Raw genomic sequence first — 22,081 nt, 5'->3', positions numbered from 1 at the left:
GCCGGGCAGTGGTGGTGCAGGGACCCGCAGGGCTCTCCCCGGGGCCGCGCAACGCGAGGCGTCCGGGGAGGGAAGCCAAAATAAATTAAAAAAAACAACCCGCGGGGGGGGGGGGGGGGTGGGGAAAAGATGCTTAGCAGAGGATGGTTTCGATCCATCGACCTCTGGGTTATGGGCCCAGCACGCTTCCGCTGCGCCACTCTGCTCCCTGCTATCGTGTTTCCGCGCTGCCTCCTTAGCGGCGCTCTGACGCGCGCTCCCTGCCTGGACGTGGAGGTGTTCCCACGGGAGTCCTGCCTGCACCCCTCAGCCCTGGGCGATGGTCCCCGGGGAAAGCCTCGCCCTCTAGTCTCACCCCACGCTTTCCCTACTTCTTTTGCAGGTTTTCGTTTGTTTTGGAGGACAAACTTCACTACATGCTACAGCCAACGGCATCCATTTCTACAGTGAAGAATTGTCGAAAACCAGCTTTGCACGGAAAGTCAGTGACCAGTCAGTGTGCAACACATGCACCGGATTAAGCACCCTAATAGTGTCACAAATGGGATCAAGCAAAATACACAAAACGCATCATCACCACCACCATAACTTGCTGCACTGGAGGGGAGACTGTTGCCGAAATCCGGAATAAAACTCCTTAACAGCAATGAGAAGTTAAGAAGCAGGCACTTTGTTTATTGCAGCGCTGGATGCACGGGGGATAGTTCCACCTAGCGTGCATACCACAGCTTTAGCACTAACAGGTTATATAGAATAACTAATTGCATATTAATCAGATTAGTATACATATACATAAAAATGATTGCAACTGATTATCTTAGTACTGCCTACATCCGATCATGCGCAATGAAGGATCCATTTGAGTCAAGGGGCTGCTTTTGTGACCACCGACCCATTTGAAGTTCTTGTTGGCTGTCCTTGAAGTCTCTGTTCTTGTCCTTGTTCTTTGATCTTGAAGCTTAGCACAATTTCAGTCACATGTTGTCAATTTCAACATTGTTCTCATCTAGTGTACAGGAACATCTAGTCATAAGAGCAAAGAACTGCAAAACTTATGAGTAAATACTAGTTAATCACTTAACTACACTCTTGTAATTACCTCTATTTGCTAGTCCCCTGGCTACACTTTTGTCTATTGTTTCAATCATAATGTTAGTTCTTAAACACAAAATTTGACAGAAAATATCTGAGGTTTCTATGGTTATAACCATCATGATTCATTGTACCGAACACAATTCCCTGTAGTTACAATTTTAACTTGTAAGTGCAAAACTGATTTTTGTATTGTAACAAGACCAAGGTTGCTGCTCATCTGGGAGCTCAGTGCTTCTCACACCAGCTGGTCTCTGGGGACAGGTTTCCCTCCCCCCCCCACTTTGTCTCTCTCTCTCCCTTTTTTTATTTTTGCCACAATAAACATGTATCATTAGAGCCAATGTATGCCACCAGCTACACACACTGCTAGTAGTTCTTTGTGCCTGCGAGCCTGTACCAGCACCCTTCGTGTAACGCCTGTGGGATGCTCTGTTAGGTGCTGCCAAATCCAGCAGCCCAACATGGCCAGGGCTGCCATGGCTCCACCTCCCCAGCTTCAGGCAGCAGCAAGGCTGAGCGTGTATCCCCAGGAGGCACATACACCCCAAACTAGTAGATGGGTAGTTAGATAGATGATACACAGCCCCTTTCATACCCTCATCCCTCTATTTTCCCACATTTGTGGCTCCCTAAACCACCTTGATCCCTTCTTTTCACCACCTTTGGTTCCTCCCCCTGAACATCCCATAATAAGTCTCATACAATGCCAAAATGCTCTTCCCCTGCATCCCATACTGTGTCCCTCGCCCCTAGGCAGTCACACCCTCAGTCCAAGAGGTGATCTGGACAGCTGCCCCAGTTGACTATCCTGATGGGTGCCACCTCCTGGCCCATGGGTGGCCCTGGGAACAGCCAGGTCAGGGGATCCCTGGCACTGTAGAGGTTCCCAGGGTTCCTCCACCTCTCGTTGTTCCTCTGCTTCTCTTCATTCATGGAGATGAGCCTTTAATCACATAGCCTCATGTTGTCTCATGGGGTGGGGGGGCTGCCTGCACCCCAGCCCTAGGGGATGCTCCTGGGGGGAGGAAGCCTGTCTGCATCCACCAGCCCTGAGGGATGCACCCATGGAGGATGCCCTGCAAGAGCCACCCCACAGAGACCTTCCAACAGGAAGAGTGTGCCTTCCCCAGCACACCACTTCTTTCTGCATCAAAGCCAGGTCTGATCCCTCCCTCTCACCCCACTGCAGCAATTTTGGGAGGGAATCAGGCAGGAAAGAGCAGTGTTAGCCCCTCTCCCTACCAGCCCTGGCCTCTCTTGCTCCTCTCCCTGCCAGCCCTGGCTGACCCTGACACCTCCCATCCCATCCCACCCCACAACCCATCCTGTCCCCTCCAGAGTGCCCCTTGCACCAGCCTCAGGGGACCCACACCCCCACAGGGTGCCAGGGCTGGCACCACCTCAGCCCCTGGTACCCCAGAACCATGAGGCTGAGGTGCCATGGTAGACTGCCCCTGCCCCAAGGTGCACCCCAGCCAGGCCCCAGCTGCTGCGCCTCACTGCAACCCCACAGGAGCATCTTCAGCTCTGCAGAGCCTGGAGGAAATGAGGATGAGGTTGTGAGAGGGGTCGGACATGGGCTTGGGGGTCAGACATGGGGATGTGGCTCTAAGAGTGGGTGTCAGGGATGCAGTTGGAGCTCAGGCATGGGATGCAGCTCTGGGTTGTCAGGATGGACCACTCTTGAGCGTGGAGGTGATCCTTGAATATCAACCCCCTTTCTTGGGCTCCTCTTTCCTCCAGGGCCTTATCCCATGGGACTGTATTCAAGCAGATCCCTAAAGAGGCCAAAGTCTGCTCTCCTGAAGTCCAGCATTGTGATCTTGATTTTTGCCCAGCTACCTCTCCTTAGGACACTGAACTCCACCATCGCATGGTCACTGCACCCAAGGCTGCATTTGACCTTCACATCCCTACAAGCCTGCTCTTGATGGTGAGTATGAGGTCCAGCAGAGCACCCCTCCGCATTGACTGTCCTATCACTTGGGTCAGGAAGTTGTCATTGGTGCACTCCATGAACCGCCTGGATTGCTTATGCCATGCTGTGTTGTCCTACCAGCAATATATCAGGGTGGTTGAAGTCCCCCATGAGCACCAGGGTCTCTGAATGTGAGGCTACTTCCAGCTGTCTGTAGGCAGCCTCGTCCACTTGCTCTTGCTGGTCAGGTGGCCTATAGCAGATACCCGCTACAATGTCACCCATACTGGTCACCTCTTTAATCCTGACCCATAAGCTCTCAGTTGGCTTCTCACCCATCCCCAGGCAGAGCTCCAGGTACTCCAGCTGCTGCCTCACATAAAGGACAACTCCGCTTCCTCATCCTCCTGGCCTGTCCTTCCTGAAGAGTCTGTGTCCCTCCATTGCAAGGCTCCAGTCATGTAAGCTGTCCCACCACATCTCCATCATCCCAACAAGCCCACAGTCGTGTGACTGCACACAGATCTCCAGTGCCTCACCTTTATTCCCCATGCTGTGTGCATTAGCACACAGGCATGTCAGAGCGGCAGCCCAGCATGCCGGTTGCCCAGAAAGGGTTTGGGGTATTTCTCCATAATGGTGCCTTGTAGGCGCTTTCTTGCTTGCATGCAAGTGCTGAAGGTGACCCCACTTAAGCGCCGTTTTGCTGATTTTGTGTTTGCTTTCATTCACGTCACCCCAGACCCTTTGCTTGTCAGCCCTCTTCACCACTCCCATACCCCTGACTATGCCCCCCTGAGCTCTGCAGTCGTGTCTGACACTCTCCAGGTTGCCTTTGGGAGTATCACTGGTACCCACAAGGAAGAAGAGCAGGGGGCGAGAGTCAGACAAGCTTTGGCAGTCTCTCCACAACACCCCCGACCTGGGCCCGCAGCAAGCAGCACACTTCTCTAGACAAGTCAAGACGTACCCTGCAGCAGATGTGCTGGGGGCTTGGAGACGGGTGGGTAGGTACAACATAGGAGGTACCCCAAGCTGCAGAGGGATAAAGAAAGAAAGGCAGGTATGGAAGCAGGCAAAAACTATGCTTGTTAGGTACTTTTATTCTCAAGAAAGCTCAATATACTGCACAGAGGAGGTTTCAGTCGCATCTCAAGTCTGCTCACCCCTGTTCTAGGGACAAAGAGCACCAACAATGATTCTTCTAAGAGAAAAAGCAGCCCTTCAGCTGCTCTTTTTCACCAGCAAATTCAACTTACAGCTTCCCAGTTGGTGTAGTACAGTTCAGGCTTTGGAGTTTTTTTGGGGGGGTGGGGGGAGAAGGGGGGCATAGTTGCACTTTCTTACAAATCAGAGCAGGAGACACCCAGACCTTGCAAATGCAAATTAAAAAAAAAGCAAACAAAAAACAAAAACCCAACAACAACAACAACAAATTTGTAAGCTATTTCATTTGAACACCTTTCCTACAGCTTCAAGCTGTGTTAATAAAATTTGTGAGCTACTTTACTTCCATCACTAACTCCCACCCTTGAAAAACTCTGACCTCCATAGCTGAGTGGATTTGGTTTACATGGCAAGGTTGGGGGGGATGGTGCTGCAGGGGTGGCTTCAGCTGAGCAACCAGCAAAGCTGGTGGCACCTCTGTAAAAACATATTTAAGAAAGGACAAAACACTGCCCAGAGTGAGGAAAAGGAATATGCAAGAAACAATCCCACTAACACCAAGGGCAGAGCAGAAAGAGTGGCAGGAGATACTCCTGGCACTGGAGGAGATTCCCCTGCAGCCCATGGAGGACACCGTGACAGAGCAGGTTGTCCCCCTGCAGCCTGTGGAGGACCACACTGTAGCAGATATCCACAGGGACCCCTGCCAGAGCAAGTGTGTATTCACTGAAGGAACTGCAGTCCACGGAGAGCCCACACTGGAGTAGTATCTCCTGAATACCATGTGCTGCGAACACACCATCTTCCTTAAGTAACAACAGCCTTAGGCCTGGCCAGGGCAGGGGGAAGTAGGCTAAGCTGCAATATTGTTCAAGAGGAATCTGTAAGGTAGGATTATCCGAGCATCAATTAGTATTCTGCACAAAAACTTGTGCAAAAGAATGTTGTGCTCGCCAGCATTTTTTCCTCTTGGTCAGGAAGAGATTTCAGCACCTGTTGAACCAGGTTCATGAGAAACACCATCTATCCCTCCCCAAGAATGGAGGCACTTTCTCCTAATTAGGGAAATGGATTTCACCAACAGCTCCTGAGCTACCAAGGCTCACTCTGGAATGATGAACGGCAACACTTCAGCTCTAATGAATCCACTTACCTCTTTTAGCTACTTGCATGTATCTTACACTAAGTGATGAAGCTATTCTCTCCCTTATCTGGCATAATCTCATTTAACCTGGCCCATTAGGCAAAGGGTTCTGTAACACTCTATACACGAATAATCACATTAGCATCATCGGAAGGACTAAATGTTGTGTGATTATGCTATGAGATAGGTCAAACTGGTTTTCAGATTAAGGTCCTAAAACCCACGTAAGCATGCACATGGAGGGCACAGGGCAACCACCAGTTAAAGTACAAGAACATACGGCCACCAGATAGTCACGTTTCCAGTGCAAGCTACTGTCACTGCAGGGCTCAGTGATGCCAATGTATGACCCACCTCAGCACTATTCACCTCTTAATTCAGCCAACCAGACTTTCTTGTGATAGCATATGCCCACACATTCTGTATGGTTTGCTTAAATATTTTTATGGTTTTAATATTTTTTACCAGCTGTGGAAAGTGGTTTGCTGCTAGATAACTATAAAAGTGAGATTTGATAAATGATTATAAGAAATCATATACTAACATTATGATTGAAACAATAGACAAAAGTGTATCCAGGGGATTAGCTAGTAGAGGTAATTACAAAAGTGTAGTCAAGTGATTAACTAGTAATTAATTACTCACAAGTTTTGTAGTTCTTTGTTCTTATGACTAGATGTTCCTGTACGCTAGATGAGAACAATGTTGAAACTGACTACATGTGATTGAAACCATGTTAAGCTTCAAGATCAAAAAACAAGGACTTCAAGGTCAACCAACAGAATCTCAAATGGGTCAGTGGTCATAAAAGCAGCCCTTCAACTCAAATGAATTCTTCATTGCGCACGATCGGATGTAGGCAGTACTATGATAATCAGTTATAATCATTTTTATGTATAAGTATGCTAATCTGATTAATATGTAATTAGTTATTCTATATAACCTGTTTGTGCTGAATCTGTGGCATGCACACTAGGTGGAATTATCCCCTGTGCATCCAGCGCTGCAATAAAGAATGCCTGCTTTCTAAAACTCCAAAATGAGTCTCAGAGAGTACTTCTTTACAGGCCGTGAATTTCAGTATCATCTGCTGCTACAACCAGCATGAACGTAACAAAATGGATTTTAGGGAAAGAGGCAGCAAGAAGCATTGGCTTGTAAGATGAGTCATGACTTCTCTGGAGCAACTTGAGCACTTGTGCTGGTTTTGGCTCGGATAGAGTTAATTTTCTTCTTAGTAGCTAGTATGGGGCTATGTTTTGAATTTGTGCTGGAAACAGCATTTATAATTCGGAGATGTTTTAGTTACTGCTGAGCAGTGCTTACACAGAGTCAAGGCCTTTTCTGCTTCTCACCCCACCCCACCAGCAAGGAGGCTGGGGGGGGCACAAGAAGTTGTGAGGGGACACAGCCGGGACAGCTGACCCCGACTGACCCAAGGGATATCCCAGACCATAGGACGTCAAGCTCAGTATATAAAGCTGGGGGAAGAAGAAGGAAGTGGTGTACGTTCGGAGTGATGGCATTTGTACTCCCCAGTCACTGCCACACGCGATGGAGCCCCGCTTTCCTGGAGATGGCTGAACACCTGACTGCCGATGGGAAGTGGGGAATGAATTCCTTGCTTTGCTTGCTGTGAGGGACTGAAAGAGTTAATGTCTCAAATATTGTGGTGGGGCAAGTTCTGCTTAACAAGTAACTCTGCATAACAAGGAACTCTGCCTAGCAAGGAACCCCAGGTGAAAAGCAGCAGATCAGCACCCATCAGCAACAGGAGGGGGAGGGCATGCCCGAGGGTGCACAGCTCCTGCTGTGCTGATGTCCTGAGCAGGACAGCTCACCCTGCAGGGAAGTTACTCCCCAAGCGACCCCCAAGCCCAAAGGCTCACAAACTGCTCATGACACCTAATTAGCCTAATGCCCACCCGAAGGACGGGCAGGGATGATAAAAGAACACAAACTGAAGCCTCAGGTGCACAAGCCCACTGGAACTGGACCCCTTGGCTGACTGAACCAATGCTGGACCCAGGACTGGTGAAATTTTTCTCTTCTCCCTCTTTTCCTTCTCCATAATCCCCACACCTCATTCCTTTAGACATAAACCATTGACCAAGTCTGGGACTAAGAGCGGATCCAGCTGCCCCTGGGCTCCTCTCTGAGAAGGAGTCCAGAAAGCAAAGGGGGTCTGCTCTGAGCCTCGTGACTCAACGGGACGACTCTCCTTATTGTCTTCCCTGAACCGATCCCCAGACAAGCAAGGCCTATAGTAGATGTTTGGTGATGCATGGTTAGCACATTACACAGTTTACTGACATAGTTTCATGTCAATTTTTGTTGTGAGCACACCAATTTTGGTGGTGAGCATGCCAATTCTTGTTGTGAGTGAATAAAAGTTGAGTTTTGTGAGTTTAAGGATCCCTAGTGTTGTTGCACCTTAATCCTGGCCTGGGAATCAGCAAACCTGAGTCGTCATCCTGAGAAATCAGGACATGACACTTACATGTACAGCTTTTGCTTTCCCTATTAAACTGTCCTCATCTCAACCCACAAGTTTTCTCACTTTTACCCTTCTGGTTCTCTCCCCCATTCTACAGGTGGGGAGTGAGCAAGCAGCTGTGTGGCACTTAGTTACTGGCTGGGATTAAACCACGACAGCACTATTCCAGGCTTTTCTAGCCTTTATGTCTCTTTCTTTGTCCCAGGTGCCTTCAGGTAAGCCCCAGTAGTTTGCATTGCCAAAGTGAGTTTTGGAAATAAGAAACAACAGCTCTGTTCCATATATTACAAATCACGTTTGTCAAGTTAATACACACAACACAAGCAGTTTTAACAAGCATAGTTTATATACAGTTTCAAGCATCAAAATACATCAGTTCCAAGGCCTTATTTAGGTACTATTGCCTCCTCCACTGTTCTTTCCAGAAGCTCCTGCTTTCTGCAGCCGGCTCGCACTTGGTTGCCGAGGCATCCTCTGGGCAGATCCTTCCCGGCTGCTCCTTTCTGCTAGAACCTGGGTCCCGCTGACAGCAGAACTAGTTTTATTTCTCCCTGAATAAACAAACGCATACATTAATTTTCAAGTCCCAACCCTACGCATCACCCACACAGCATCTAAGCTGCAAGCGTTCCTTAAGAAATCATGCAAAAGGCAAAACTCTGTTAGATGTCGCAAATGCATCCAGCACAGAAAGCTAATTTGTGAATTCAGCTCAAGAGGTATCAGGGCCACAAAACCAAAACAAGCTGCAGTAGGAGCATTCTTAATTTTCATCAGGTTTAATCTATGAAGTAACCAGCCACTTCGTTCTTTAAACACTTGCTTTTATTTGGCACAGGAACACCAGCATTGCAACAGCACTTCAAGGAGAAAATGAAGAGCATCTAACACCTCAAGGCTGGGATAAGTGAACCAATGTGCCAGTGTCCCTCAGTTTCTGAAGCCTGCAGCCACATTCTCAGATCAGAAACCCTTCTCTTCATGTCACTTCTGTGACTTGATAAGCAAGTTTGGATTCATTTTCTGGAGTTTCCAGGAGCTCAGACTCCTACACAGGACCTACTCACAGATTTTCTTACTGTGTTCAGAAGATAAGAGTTATCCTTCTGTAGGCACAACTGACCATCTCCAAAATGCAGTGACACAGCAGAGAGAAGCCATGGGTAGAAAGGTAGAAGTTGAGGGAGGCAAGGGGCACGCAGCCCACCCTGCTGGATTCAGCCAGAGGAGAGAGTGACAGGCTAAGGTGTACTGCAAACAAATGACAGGAGGGGATAAGTGAAGGAGACTGACTTTTCTTGGCACTGGAGAGAACTACTTCATATAAGAAGTAGGACTTGCATTAGGAATCCTTACAAAAATAAAAGAAACATGAGGCAAAAGGGTCACAGCTTTTACTAAAGATAGCAAGCTCCAAGAAGCTTCATAAAAAAATTATCAAGGAGGAAACAAAACACAGGAATACAGTGAGCTGCAGTTACTGTAGTTACATGCATGCAACTTAAAATGGAGAGTGACACTTTTAGCAATCGTTAATCAGAGCAACTTTCAGAATACGAACAGCTACTCCACACACTGGAGTCTCCATGGGCGTGGATTGGAAATCATCATCTTGGATCATTTGTGCTATGGACAGCACACAGACTGGAGATATGTCTGGTTTACTTACCAAACCATCCTGTCTCCTTGGAGCAGCTGTCTGAGAATAGGACTCACATCAACACCACAGGTTAACACCTTGCAGCACCAGAAAGACAGCCTGAGAACTTCCAAATAAGAGTATGTGGCCCCTGCATATCTGTAAAATTTGACAGACTGGAGTGGCAAAAGAAATATATTCACTTATCCCAGCCAAGTCAGGTGCTCTTAAAAAAGTCTATTATTGTAAACCACACTAGTGATCTGCCAGCAGTTATCATCCCAAGCCAGCCAATCAGCCTTGCAGTCTTTCTTTGTAGCTCAAGCACTTTAAGCAGTTTCACTAATGCAAGTATTGTCCATGAAAACAAACAAATTGCACAAAGGCAATACATGATCTCACAGTATTTGAGAGAAAAACTGGCAGGAACAAAAAGCATTATAGCTCACCATGATGCTTTTAGCAATCCAGAACATCTCTATAGGTGAATGCCCTCCCCCTTCTCCCATGCATCCATCCGGTAAGAGTGCAAGTCCTCAACCTGTGTACGACAACTCTAACCATGTGCACATACAAAACAACTGTACCATTAAGCACTATTGGGAGTCAGGCCCTTGATCTTCTGACCTAGCTGAAACAACTTGGGTAGAAAGAATCACTTTATTGAAGAGAAGCCGTGCTCAGACAAAGCACATGCCCTCCACCCTCTTTGCCTCAAAATCACAGTAAAACAAACCAGTTACTTAAACAGCATAAAAACCAACTACATTTTTGGAAGCATCCTATCTTGACTCATGAACCAGTCAAGAATAGCTCAGGAAGTGTGCAAGGACAGGCATGGTTTGTGCACTTCTACCAGTTAAAACACTATCAGAGATAACAGATTCAATTAATGCAAAGCACAGAAGTTGAACAACCACAAACTCTATAATTCAAGTACTACAGATGAACAAAAGGATTCCACTGATATTTTCCTTGGTGACACAAGATGTCCTAATCTTGGACGTGTCTGGCTGTCATAGAACACCTGCAGCCCAAATAGATACAGATGCCAGAGACAAGCCAAAAGACAGCCTAATCAAATACCTCCCTTCCCAAAGATGACTCCAAAAGAGGCAGCTACATGTTTATCTCAAGAGCCAGCCATAGTTTAAGAAGAATGGTATATGCACACAAGCAGTGGCAGAAGTGTGCCCTACCTACCTCTGACTGCTAGCTTCCCCCATTTAAAAACAGCAGTGCCCACTGTGATCAAGCTGCTCACTTGGACACATTAATGCTGATCATCTCTGACAAAACCTGAGGCCAAAAGGCTACACCCACCTCTAGGAGAGGCTGAGGCAGGAGTCTTCAGGGTGGAACAGGGCAAGAAGAGAAACCCTTAAGAAGCAGAGGGAGGAAGAAGCACCTTCTTGCGTCAAGCAGGAGGCAAGTGAAGACCCATCAGATTTAGGAAAGGAACGCCAACCCCAAATACACTTTCAGAAGTGGAAATCCAAAGCTCTTTCATTCAGTCTCCTCTCCACTCAACCTACTGCTTTCCCCAGGGGATCCTTTCCTGCCTCTGAGCAGTAGCAAGGACTACAGATTTTCCTCCCACTGGTAAAATAAATAAATAAATATATATATAGGTACATTTACTTGTAACACAGTTAGGGATATCAGGGCTGCAGCAATCTCAAAATATTTCTTGTATTGCATATTGGCAGTGACTATGGGCTAGAGCAATCATGAGAGTACTTTTAAATTCTCCAAAATCCTGCTCCTGTTTCTGTCTCACAGTAGAGCTTACACTGGGCACAGTAAATCAGCTGGCCTTTCTAGACAACCAAAGACTCAGTTTTAGGTGTGAACAAAACAAACTTGTAAGGCCAGAAGTCCCTCCTTTTTGCAATTGCTATGCGTTACCTAGAGGACTAAAGAGACACCTTTTGCCCAATCACCAGAAGTGTGCACAGTGATGGGACTCACTTCAAATCCTATCACCTCCTGACCATGGAAGAATCTCAGACATGGCTAGACTTCACTCCCCAAAGCAGTCCCAGTATGTGACTGGCTCATTATACCCAATCCTTTGCCAGACTGCCAGGTTTGCCCTGCAGAGTCTTGCTCACATCCCTACATAAGTATCACAAGTAGTCCTCTTCTGCAACACAAAGTGGCAGGTTCTCAGGTCTTCAAAGCTGCTGCCATATCTTAACAGCTAATACACACACTGGGTTCTCTTCAGAGCCAAAATATCACCCCTGCTAAAGCAGTCTCCCTGAGAAGACAGAGTAAAGCAGACAGGTAAGACTGGCAAAATACATCTCAACAAATCCAGCTGAATTGTTTTGAAACACAGGAAGAGGAAAAAGTAAGAAGATGGTTTTCAAATGCACTTTTCCAAAATACTTAACTAAGACCTTAAGTATGCATTGAGCAGAGGATCATTAAGCACATTTTCTCTTGCGAACCCTTATCTGAAGAGAAGGATTTGGAGAAAGAAGAGAACACAAAATAAGTGGACACCTACACAGGCCTACAAATCACCTGCACAGAACTTAACAGCTTCCTCTCTTCTCCAAGCTTGTTTCTTCCTAACAGGTTAGGTATTCAACTGCATTACTAGATACCACTGCAAAAGCAAGCTTACATTAACAAAGTCCCAGATCCTATTCAACATACTGACAACTCTCCTTAGGTGCTCAAACATCTCAGTTTAACACATCAGGTAAGAAGCATCTAAATGAGATGTCTGAAGGTAGGTTAAGGTACAGAGCAATTCCCCCCTCCCAGAGCAGAGGTCTGCATTAGTCTGATCAATCTGACAGTCCTTTTCCAAAGCAACTGTCTGAAATAATACTTCATTCTCATCTACACAATGGATGGAGTCTCCCTTACTCTACTATCTATGTTACCTTGGGAGGCTGCCAACTTGACGACCCATGAAGCGTCTGGTTTACCAAAGACGAGGTTTTCATTCACCTCTCCCACTCTTTTGAAAGATGGCTCCCTTCAAGGCTGCTCAGCAGAGTCACAGGAGCTCCTCTCCCATCCACGGACCAACATGAAACACACCAGCCTTTTCCCTACAAATTCTCACATGCTCCTGGTTGCTCCTCATTTTACTAATTTTCATCACCACACTTGGGACAGTCTCATTTCCTCCCCTTCTCTTGCACATAGATTACAGAAAGAGTAGATGGAGAAAAGGTCCCTCATTTTTCTCAGAGAGGTCTATTCAGTCTGTAAGATTTTTCTGAGTGTTTCTTTGGTTGGGGGGGGGGGGGGGGGCGGAAGAATGAGTTGTCACTCATGAACTCAAATCTCATTACTTTGCCACAAAGCCACACATGATGAGTCTGGCAATTACAGTACCCCTCTAAATCCCTTTTCTTTCTGTCAGTACTTGCCTCACAGAGCGTGAAAAAGAAAAAAAAAAAAAAAAAAAAAAAAGCTTGAAAATGAGCCTGAAAAGACATACTAAAAAAATCCTAGTGCAGTGTTTAGCTCAAATACCCAGCAAAGAAGCCTTACAGCCTCAGGTAAACCTGCAAACCTTCTGTGGAGGAAGAATGACCAGAGAGAGACCTACACTGGCCAGAGATCCCCAGTCCTCTCTACTACTTACTTGCTCATGTTGACAGCGCTGCCAATGCCATCCAAGTCCTGGTTTTAGCTATCCATCCGCATTAACTTGCCCATCCATGTCCCTCACACCTAGGGCACATATAAAAACATTACACAGAACCACCCAGGCTACTGAAGGGATCCCAGTACCTTCAGGGAATACATCAGCACACAGTGTTTCCTCTTGAACTGCAGCCTGTCCAAAAGCCACCAGCTTCTCCAATGGACACAGCCACGTACTCATAGCTAAATGATTTGGCAAGTCTGCAACACGCTCCCACTGTACGTAGAGCACTGCAAAGAACATAGCACGCTTAAAAGAAAAAGAGAATAGAAGAAGTCTGTACCTCTCAGATAATGCTTTTTTTTTTTTTTCCCCCTTGAAAAGGTTACTCAGATGGAAGTCTTTAACAGATTCCTTCCCAAAACACAGTAGTGCAGGTTGCATCACAGCATCCAATACAGCCTTTTCCTCATTCAAAAGGTAAACATTCCATAAAATGACAAGTTTGTCTAGACTTCAGTTTTCAAAGTACATTGCCCAGAGAAAAATATATTTTCACAGGAACAATGAAGCCACCTATTCTTTTGGGACTAGGTCCACGTCAGGTTTTGAGCATTCCAGCCTAGACTTTTTGCAAGTTATTCCTGGGATAAGGAAAAAGAAATAAAAGCTGTTTGACTGCTGTTTCTGCTGAATAGAAAAGACTACTACACTACCCATCACCTGTATCTTGAGAGTACTGAAATTTACTATAACCTCCCAGGAGGGGAAAGGAGCTGGAACTTTAACCAAGGGACTTTCAACCATCCAAGAAGGCACAGTACAGCTAGAAATTTTTTAATCGGTTGTAAAATAAATGAAGACATCACCTGCAATCCAGAAAATACTTCACCATAATTTCTGTACCACAAGATGAACAAGGTCTATAAATTGAAGCTACTCAGTTGCTGATGGACTAAAGAAATGCCTACCGATACAGAAAAGTTAAAATTAAAAAAAAAAGTGCATTCCGGAACAGGAGCCTGAGGGGAAAGGGGAGGGGAAGCAACAACTCCACATCGGGAATGCTCTAAACACAAAACTTCTTGCCCTGTATAATTATCATGACCATCATTTCACAAAACAAGAATAAAGGCCTCTAATTCAAAAGGCTTGAACTCTGCTGCTTATGGTAGAAAGAGTTAGAGGGAGTAAGAGTTAGCAGGATGAAGATCTGGAAGGCAATCTAACTGCTCTTTAGTGAATTTAGGAAATCCACTTATTGGAGCGGTATTGATGAAGTACTGAAAAAACCTGAGTATGAGTGAAGCAACTAAGTAAGAAAACCATGATCAGGACTCTATTAGTCCTTTGATTAGTCCTATAAGTCACCTACAGATTATTCTACAGATTTTTTTTCAGGGAAGACATACAGACCATGCAGTGTCCCGGTACAACATTTACAGGTGCACGGCACAATTAAGAATGCATTGCTATTAGTCCAGTCCCATGGATATATTTCATCTACAATTAAAGCATAATAGCAAGTATAACCAACAGGAAAATTCACTGTATGATGTACAAAAACTGGATTAAACACATTTAAGAGAAATCCTTAGCATCTCTGGGGAGATTCCTTCCACTGCTCCACAGAGCATTATCCTTGTTAGCTACCTTATCTCCTTCATACAGAAGTCTGCATTACAAATACCACATCAAGATGAACCCTGAGACAACATGAGGCTGAGTAAGTCCAGGGTGAGTGTAAGAGGAATGCAAAGCAGCTGGCGTGGCCAGCCAGCAGTACCCAAGAGTGATGGCAGTCACCATGGGCCCTTGCAGCAATAGCTGTCATACCAAAAGGCTGACCACAGCTGGAGACAGACAACACAGAGAAAGTGCAAGAAATAAGAAGTGAGAAAAAGGGATGAACAGGGAAAGCTACAAAACACAAGGCTGGCAAGAGGAACGCATAGGGAGGACAAAGTTGGCAACAAGCTGCACAGTAGGCGGAGGAATATTTAGGAAATAATCGAACAACAACACTTGGAAGAGACCTTGACCATATCTAAGTATTTACACAGGAAGAAAGTAGTTACAAATGCAGGAGCAGAAAAGGACTTACAATTCTCAAAAGCTTATTTTTCCACACAGGCAAGAAAACACACCCCATGAACCCTGCCCATGGCCGGTGGTGGGCTCAGTGGCTTTTCCAACAGGCACCTAAGTGCAACACGGAGTTTCACAGAGTAGGAAAGCATTCTGACCCCTGCTATGCAGAACAGGAGGCTGCAACAGTTCCTTGCAGCCTCAAAATCCATAGACCAGGTGAGAGGCCCACAATGGAGACAGGATTTTGAAAAGCAAGCTCACGTTAACACGACATTTAGTACAAGAAATAAGCTGGGGCAAAGCTTTGGGAAGTAACTTTATGGAAGACACTTGGGCTGGGGAAGTGGGGAATGTGGAAAAGCCAGTTGGAGTGCAAAGAGTGAGAGAAGCATCAAAGAATATTCATCAGCCTAGAAAAAAGAGCAAGGCATTGACATATGCATGTCAATAGAGAGGTAGAAAACTGCAGGGAAACCACCAGGAGCTTGAAGGTTGGCTGATGGGAACGGAAAGCATGGAAATAATATGTAAGAAAATGGTATATTTAACTACACAAAGGTAAACTATACACATACCTAGTCTAGGCCAAAACCAACACCACTGTCCTAATGCGTATGCACACCTCCTCCTCGCGTTCACAGAAAGAAATTGCCCAGGATATCCTTTCTCTTTAAAAATCAGCTCTTTACCTCCCAAATCAACAGTTGAGGAACCACTTCCAATGCAGCTTGCATGAAGTTGTATCTAGCTAAATATGCCAGATGGATGCTCCAACACTCAAACAACCAGAATTTGGAGCCAGCTATCAAGAATTCAGTTACCAGTAAACACAGCTCCATGCAGAACACCATGGCTATATGCTATGGGAATATGCAAAATAAAGTCATTCATATTAGACTCCTTGTTGCTTTAGCTGTAAAAAATGCTGAAATAACTACCAGGGGGCACCTCCCCACACACCCCACCAACAGTGTTGTTCAGAAATGCTGTAACAAGTCCTTTTCCAGCTGCTTTAAAAAACCTTCCTGCACCATGATGGGCTGAGAAGACTAAGCCGATATCTCATTGTTACTGATAAAACTCAAGCAGAGCAGTCTTGGCTAATCTTTAGTGAGACCTGGATTACTTCAGCCATTTGTCTGTCTTCTGACAAAGGAGGAAGCACAGGAGAAAGAGCAGATAAGCAGAGTTGAAGGACACTGTGCGAAGCAGCTTGGCAAGCTTATATAGGACAATCACTGTTCTTTGAATTAATGCAAAGAGCTCTGGCTTTGTCAACCGACACAAGTCCAAGCTATGCAGAGGAGGAATCTCCCATCTCCAAATGCCTGGTCCTGCATGGAAGCTGCACCATCCTCTTCTTAAACAGAAGCAGCATCTTCCAACAAGAGATGGCAGGGCCAACAGCAGATACAGCTTTGGTTCCCCTTCCCCGCAGCAGCTCCTAAAGGGAAAGGAGGCAAGGCAAGCCAAACGCTCCTGCAGAACAGATCCAGCCCAGAGGACACGCCCAGTCACCCTATTAACACTTACCCAACTCCTGAACGATGGACTTAGACTGTGCCCAGAACAAGAAAGCTCAGTGAACAAGGAGCGATTCCTCCTCCTCTTCAATCTGAGCTAGCTGGTTGTTTCTTCAATTTAAGGAGAGAAAATTACTCTGCTGAAGATACACTGATTTTAGTGGGATCTTTGTTTCAGCAACGCACTTTCCTCCAAGGGCTACAGTAAAACAACCTCCTGTCTTGAGCTAGATAGTTCAAATCCTAATTCAGCCTAAGGTGGTCCAGTAAAACACAAACAAGGCTGGCAGTGATGGCCCAGTTCTGCTTTAGATCATTACCAATTTCCATCAATTGAGAGATCTCTCTGGACACCTGCTTGTTTTCATGACTTTCAACCAGGAGTCCTATACATCTTCCTCAGACACGCCAGGCACATCACTCCAAGTGTTACATGGCTCTGCAGAGTCACACATAATCTAGCCAAAATTTGCACAAAGCTGCAATTCAAGCTGCAAAAGCTTGTTCACTTGCACTTGATGCCCATCTTAGGTCAGGCTGGGCACTGAGCTAACATAGCCCCTCCTTCAACTAAATCACAGCAAGCGCAGACATCTGCCTTCCATCCGAGAGGCTACAGAAACGTATCCTCACAAGAAGAGCTGGACAAAACATGTCCTCTTCTTGATATTTATGAGATCTTACCAGCACTTCTTACGCTCACAGAAATGAGGACACAGGACTAAGGTTGTGATAAGCCACCACTGAGCTTAAGTTCTGCTCAAAGAATTTTCTGAGAAAGTTGGCTTTTCAATGGTGATTTGATTTGCAAAGGAATTAGCCGATGTCAATAGGTGCTGGGCGACAGCAAAGTCATTTAGGCTGACAGAAACTAAAAAGAGAAGTTTTCATTCTAAGTGAGTTATGGCTCTAATAACACACAAGCTTCCAGAAAACAAAAAAACCCCGACATAGTTGGCAAGACCAAAACTTCTGGCAAGGCATGCAAGTGCTGCCCATCAGAATTTGGTCAGGACTGAGCGTGATGAGAGAAAAGGCCCCTTTATCACTATTACAGAGAACCAACTTGCAAAGAGAGCAAACCCAAGTTCAGCATTTAATGTTTTACCACATCTGCAGCGAAACCGTGGCTTGATGGGCACAATCCTCCTGTCTCAGTAAGCTGTGTGTGATTCGTGATCTCAGTGCACCAACTAGCCCTGAAGACATATGTTAGCCTTGTGAAATAAAACAGCAACAGGAGACACTGAAGGCCAAACTAATACTGCGAATATTTACCACGAGCAGTGCAGAGCTAAGGTCATCTTTCTCTGAACTCCACTGCGCTTCACCCTTGGGTCCAAGGGCTTGTCCCAGTGCACTCGAGGATATCAACATGTCCATTTTAAAGCGAAACTATGGAGAGGAAAGTCTGGCTGGACACACTACGACTGCAATCTGACTTGGGCACCATCTTGGACCAGGAGATGCTCTGCTAAAGATGCAGAATGAGCATCCTGGATTAACACAGGCACAACCGAATTAAGCTCCCAAGACAGATACTAATTCCTGCAAACTCACAGCCTCTCTAAGGTGCTTGCAGCACCTCAAGCTGGTAGGAGGCAACGGTTAAGGGCATTTCAACTCTACCACCTTAGGGTTTCTGGCTTTTCCTCTTGAGAAATTTAATACTGATTAGCGAACAAGTTGCCATCTGACTCTTTCAAACCTGAGCTGGCGTACTACTAGCAAAAACTAGTTCATGGCAGTGGCCCAGTCCTAGAAAAAAAAAAATCTCATTTTTACAGGAAGTACCACACAAACAGCATACATGAGAGAACAAAAGCTACTCCAGATTAACAGGCAGACAGGAACAAAAACCTTACCAAAGTTCCTTCACAGTTTGAGTGGCCCATCGCACCTGAAGCGCCAACAAAGGAGAAGAGAGAGCAAAATTTAACAGCATCTTTTGTTCAAAATTGCTGCTCTTTTGAGATGTTTCCTCCCAACATGGTACCGGAATAGCACGGTGCTTTTTACTTAAAATATCCAAATACTGTACCTTTCTCATTTTGCTCGGGGAAAAAGTAGTCAGCCAGGTGTCATCTTTCTCCCCTGTGCATATTTAGAGTCATTTCTCAGTCACACGTGAGGCTGTTCTCTTTACCGCAACCAACTTCTCTGCAGGAAATTCTTAATCAATAGCATCTCTTGAGAAAGGGGAACCTGTTCACAGTGAAGTCCATGGAGTCCCAGACACTTTATCGACACACTCCAATTCCCATTTGGGCATTAGCAAACTTCCTCAGAGTCTCTGTACAGCCACCCTCAGCTGCTCAATGAGGTGATTCTCACCCACTTACCATGTGGGAATCCACACCAGAAGCAGCAGGCTCTGCTATTGCGAAGGTGCCTCAGACTGTGGCATAATTACCCTTACCCTAAAACTGACTGCTTATAGCTGGTCAAATAAATCTTGCCTTTCAACTCCACTTTGTATAGGACTTAGCACCAGACTTGCAAGCACAGCCATGAGAATAAACACCTCCTACCATCAAGGCAGCCTCAGTAGTGAGGCTAGACTAAGCAGTAGTATGCTATCATGACAGGGAAACCTTACTTTCCCTCCCACCTTGCTCCGGTTACCTGTGCCGACAAACCTTTTCTTTCTTGCCCCATTCCCTGTGTTCCCAGCACAGTCCTTGCTGACAATTACTTTTTAAAAGTTTTGCCTCAAAATTCATCATGGGTCAACAGAGACCCATCAGCTGCAACAGATTTTTCACCCTGAAACAGAGAGAGGAAGGGAGAACGGAACATGACAATACAATTCGACTTGACCTCATCCATTTCTAGGGTCCTGCTGGGTCATCAAGCACACCCACGTTACTGGTACGGCAGCGCTGAGGCGTGCAGCAAGCCGAGCTTTCGGTGTGCAGTTTCGTTCTTGGCAACCGCAGACAATGATCACAAAACCCTGCTGTTTTGGCCATTGCCCCTTTCTACTATATTTTTGAGCACAAGAGAAATGAGAGCCTTTTCACAGTGAATTCAAGCTTAGCGACAGCAGACTTATTTTAGTTACCTCTTTTTAAAACTTTTGGAAGTAATCCGCAGAGGTTGCAAGCTACCAGCCAAAAGTCACTTCCGGAAGTTCAGGGAGTAAGTAAAGCTTTTATTAGAACTAGTTTGGAATAAAATAAAATATATATACGGCACAGCTTCAGGGCTACATTTGTTACTGTCCGCCGAGATTAGAGCAATAACAGAAGATAATTACATTTAAAAGCGGTTGCTATTTTAGCTGACAATCCCACGCAGCCTCCCATTTCACATTCCCACCTAAATACCATCTGCCGGGCAACGGAAACCGCTGGCCGAGCGGCAGAAGCCACCGAGCTGCTACGTGGGGACGGAGCAGAGGAAGCATCGCAGCTCCCCTCCTTTTCCAGGGATTCCTAACGTACCAAAAACTTGCACTTTCCGTCGAGGTAAATACAAGCGAAGCAGCACCGTGTAGTATTGCGTATTGAGGGGCTTTTTTTGTTACGGGCTTGGAGGGCAGAGCCGGGAGGCTACAAAACCCAGCACAAGTGACTGCAGCAGCCTCCCCCCGGACACGCCGCACCGCTCCTCCACGCCCACCCCCCGACGCTGCCTAAAACGAGCAAAAATTGAGAAAAAAGGGTGCGGGCAGGAGGCGCAGCGGGGCGGGCCTGGGGCTCCCCCTCCGCAGGACCCCGCAAGCCCGCCCCCGGCCCCTCGCCGGGGGCTCATACCGAGCGGGCCCCCCGGGGACCGGCCGAGCCCCCCCTCGGGCCCAGCCGCCCGGCCCGCGGCCCCCTCCCCGCGGCGGGGCGAGGGGCGCGGCCGGCGGGAGGCGCGGGGAGGCCGCGGGGCAGCGGGCAGGCCGCGGGGGGGCCTCGGGAGAGCGGCGGGCGGCCCCCCAGCCGCGGCGGCCGCAGGCCGGAGGCGGGGAGGAGCGGGGCGGGGGCCCGGCCGTCCTCGGGGGGCTCTGCGCAGGGAGACACGGGGATTAGGGCTCGCCGCCGCCGCCGCCGCCGCCCGCCCGCTGCCCGCCCCTGCCCGCCGCCTACCTCGGGTGTCGGCGGGGAGCGGCGCCGGCGCGGCGGGGGGTCCGGCCTCGGGTCCCGGCGGCAGCCGCTGCCCGGCGCACATGGACTTGAGCACCTGGAAGACGGCGAGCGGCGCCACGTTCATGCGCAGCAGGTCCAGCAGCACCCTGCGGGGACAGCCGTCAGCGGCGGCACCGGCGGCAACCGGGGGCACCGGCGGTACCGGCAGCCGCCGCTCACCGGAACACCTCCGGGTCCAGCCCGCTGCCCGCCGCCTGCGCCAGCTCGAACAGCTCCGCCTCCTCCGCGCTCAGCAGCTGCTTCCGCCGCAGCCGCGCCTCCGCCATCGCCGCCGCCGCCGCCATCCCCGCCACCGCCTCCAACATGGCGGCGCCTGACGCCACGCCCCCTCACGGCCCCGCCCCGCCTCACCGGCGGCGCCCCGGCCCCCGCCCGCCGCAAGGCCTGGTCCCGGCGACGGCGGGCTCGGCCCCGGCCAGGCCCGGCTCCTCCCGCCCGGGCCCGGCAGGTGGCAGCCGCGCTTCAGCCGCAGCCGAGGCCTGCCCGGCGGTGCGGGGAGGGTGCTCGCCGGGGCCGCCGGCCCTCTTCCACCCTCCCGCTCCCCCGAGGGCTCCTCTGCTGCCCCCCCCCCCCCCCCCCGGCAGGCTTCCTGCTTCCCAGGCCCGTGAAGCAGCAGCCGTGGTGTTTTCTGGGTGTCTTCCCCAGGTTGCCCTTCAAATTTACTGCGGGCTGCCTTCCCGCACGCCTGCGCGTACCTCCTCCTCTGAGCTTGCGTGCCTTCTGCTCCGGGACGTGCCCTCGGCCGGCTGGAAGGAGCCTCTCCGCGGCCTCCGTGCCCTCTCGGTTTAGTTAAGCCAGCCAACCTCCTTTCTCAAAGTATCGACGCCCGTCCTGGAGTCTTCGGTCATCACCCAAGAGGTTGTGGCTCCCTCCACCAACCCTCTCCAGCTTCTCTTCCGCAAGCTGTCGCCTTTTTAGCGGAGCAGAACCATGGTGTTTCTTTATTCCAGCAGGAACGGGCACGCGAAGTACACGGTGGAGGAGACCACGTCGAGGATCACCAGCTTCCCCGTATCCACCCATCTGTGGGCAGGTGAACACGTACTTGGTGTAGGCAGCAAACAAGGACACCCTCACCCCCATGCTGGATTTCTTCTTTCTTCTTCCACTTTTCCCACTGGAAGACAGAAATAGCTGGTTGTCCTCATTGCCGTGGTCATCTGGGTGACTTCTTGTGTGACCATGCTCTGCCCCCCAAGTGATCTGGGTCCTGTATCACGGGGGTCAACTCTGGATGCTGGTTTTAACCTCCTGT

The 22,081-nt window shown here is 48.1% G+C and overlaps 1 protein-coding gene and 1 non-coding gene across 6 annotated transcripts; both read right to left on the bottom strand.

Moving 5' to 3' along the window:
• Positions 1–134: 134 nt before the first annotated feature.
• On the bottom strand, positions 135–206 carry TRNAM-CAU (transfer RNA methionine (anticodon CAU)). The gene has a single exon. It is a non-coding gene; the product is annotated as a tRNA-Met (tRNA).
• Positions 207–8,096: 7,890 nt separating this feature from the next.
• Positions 8,097–21,149, bottom strand: LOC128150887 (mitotic-spindle organizing protein 2B-like). 5 transcript variants are annotated; one of them, XM_052807608.1, is made up of 4 exons: positions 20,986–21,149; positions 20,767–20,912; positions 18,556–18,590; positions 8,097–16,027 (listed from the first exon to the last, which is right to left on the bottom strand). In XM_052807608.1, the coding sequence occupies exons 1-4, from the start codon at positions 21,129–21,131 to the stop codon at positions 15,845–15,847; spliced, it is 510 nt and encodes a 169-aa protein (XP_052663568.1). In that variant the 5' UTR covers positions 21,132–21,149; the 3' UTR covers positions 8,097–15,844. The 5 variants fall into 5 exon arrangements, 4 of the variants coding, with proteins under 4 accessions (XP_052663568.1, XP_052663570.1, XP_052663569.1 ...); XM_052807610.1 differs by having other exon boundaries at positions 8,097–8,372; XR_008238220.1 differs by lacking the exon at positions 18,556–18,590 and adding an exon at positions 16,451–16,611 and having other exon boundaries at positions 8,149–8,372.
• Positions 21,150–22,081: the final 932 nt, after the last annotated feature.

The sequence above is a fragment of the Harpia harpyja genome, chromosome 14 (genome assembly GCF_026419915.1).
Source record: "Harpia harpyja isolate bHarHar1 chromosome 14, bHarHar1 primary haplotype, whole genome shotgun sequence".
Classification (NCBI taxonomy): domain Eukaryota; kingdom Metazoa; phylum Chordata; class Aves; order Accipitriformes; family Accipitridae; genus Harpia; species Harpia harpyja.
This window is presented reverse-complemented; position numbering and strand designations above follow the sequence as displayed.

Coding starts and splice junctions, on each gene's coding strand:
- LOC128150887 (XM_052807607.1), bottom strand. CDS start 21,131: ATGTTGGAGGCGGTGGCGGGGATGGCGGCGGCGGCGGCGATGGCGGAG. Junction 20,913..20,985: donor CTGGACCCGGAGGTGTTCCG/GTGAGCGGCGGC, acceptor CTGTCCCCGCAG/GGTGCTGCTGGACCTGCTGC. Junction 20,685..20,766: donor GCTCCCCGCCGACACCCGAG/GTAGGCGGCGGG, acceptor CTCCCTGCGCAG/AGCCCCCCGAGGACGGCCGG.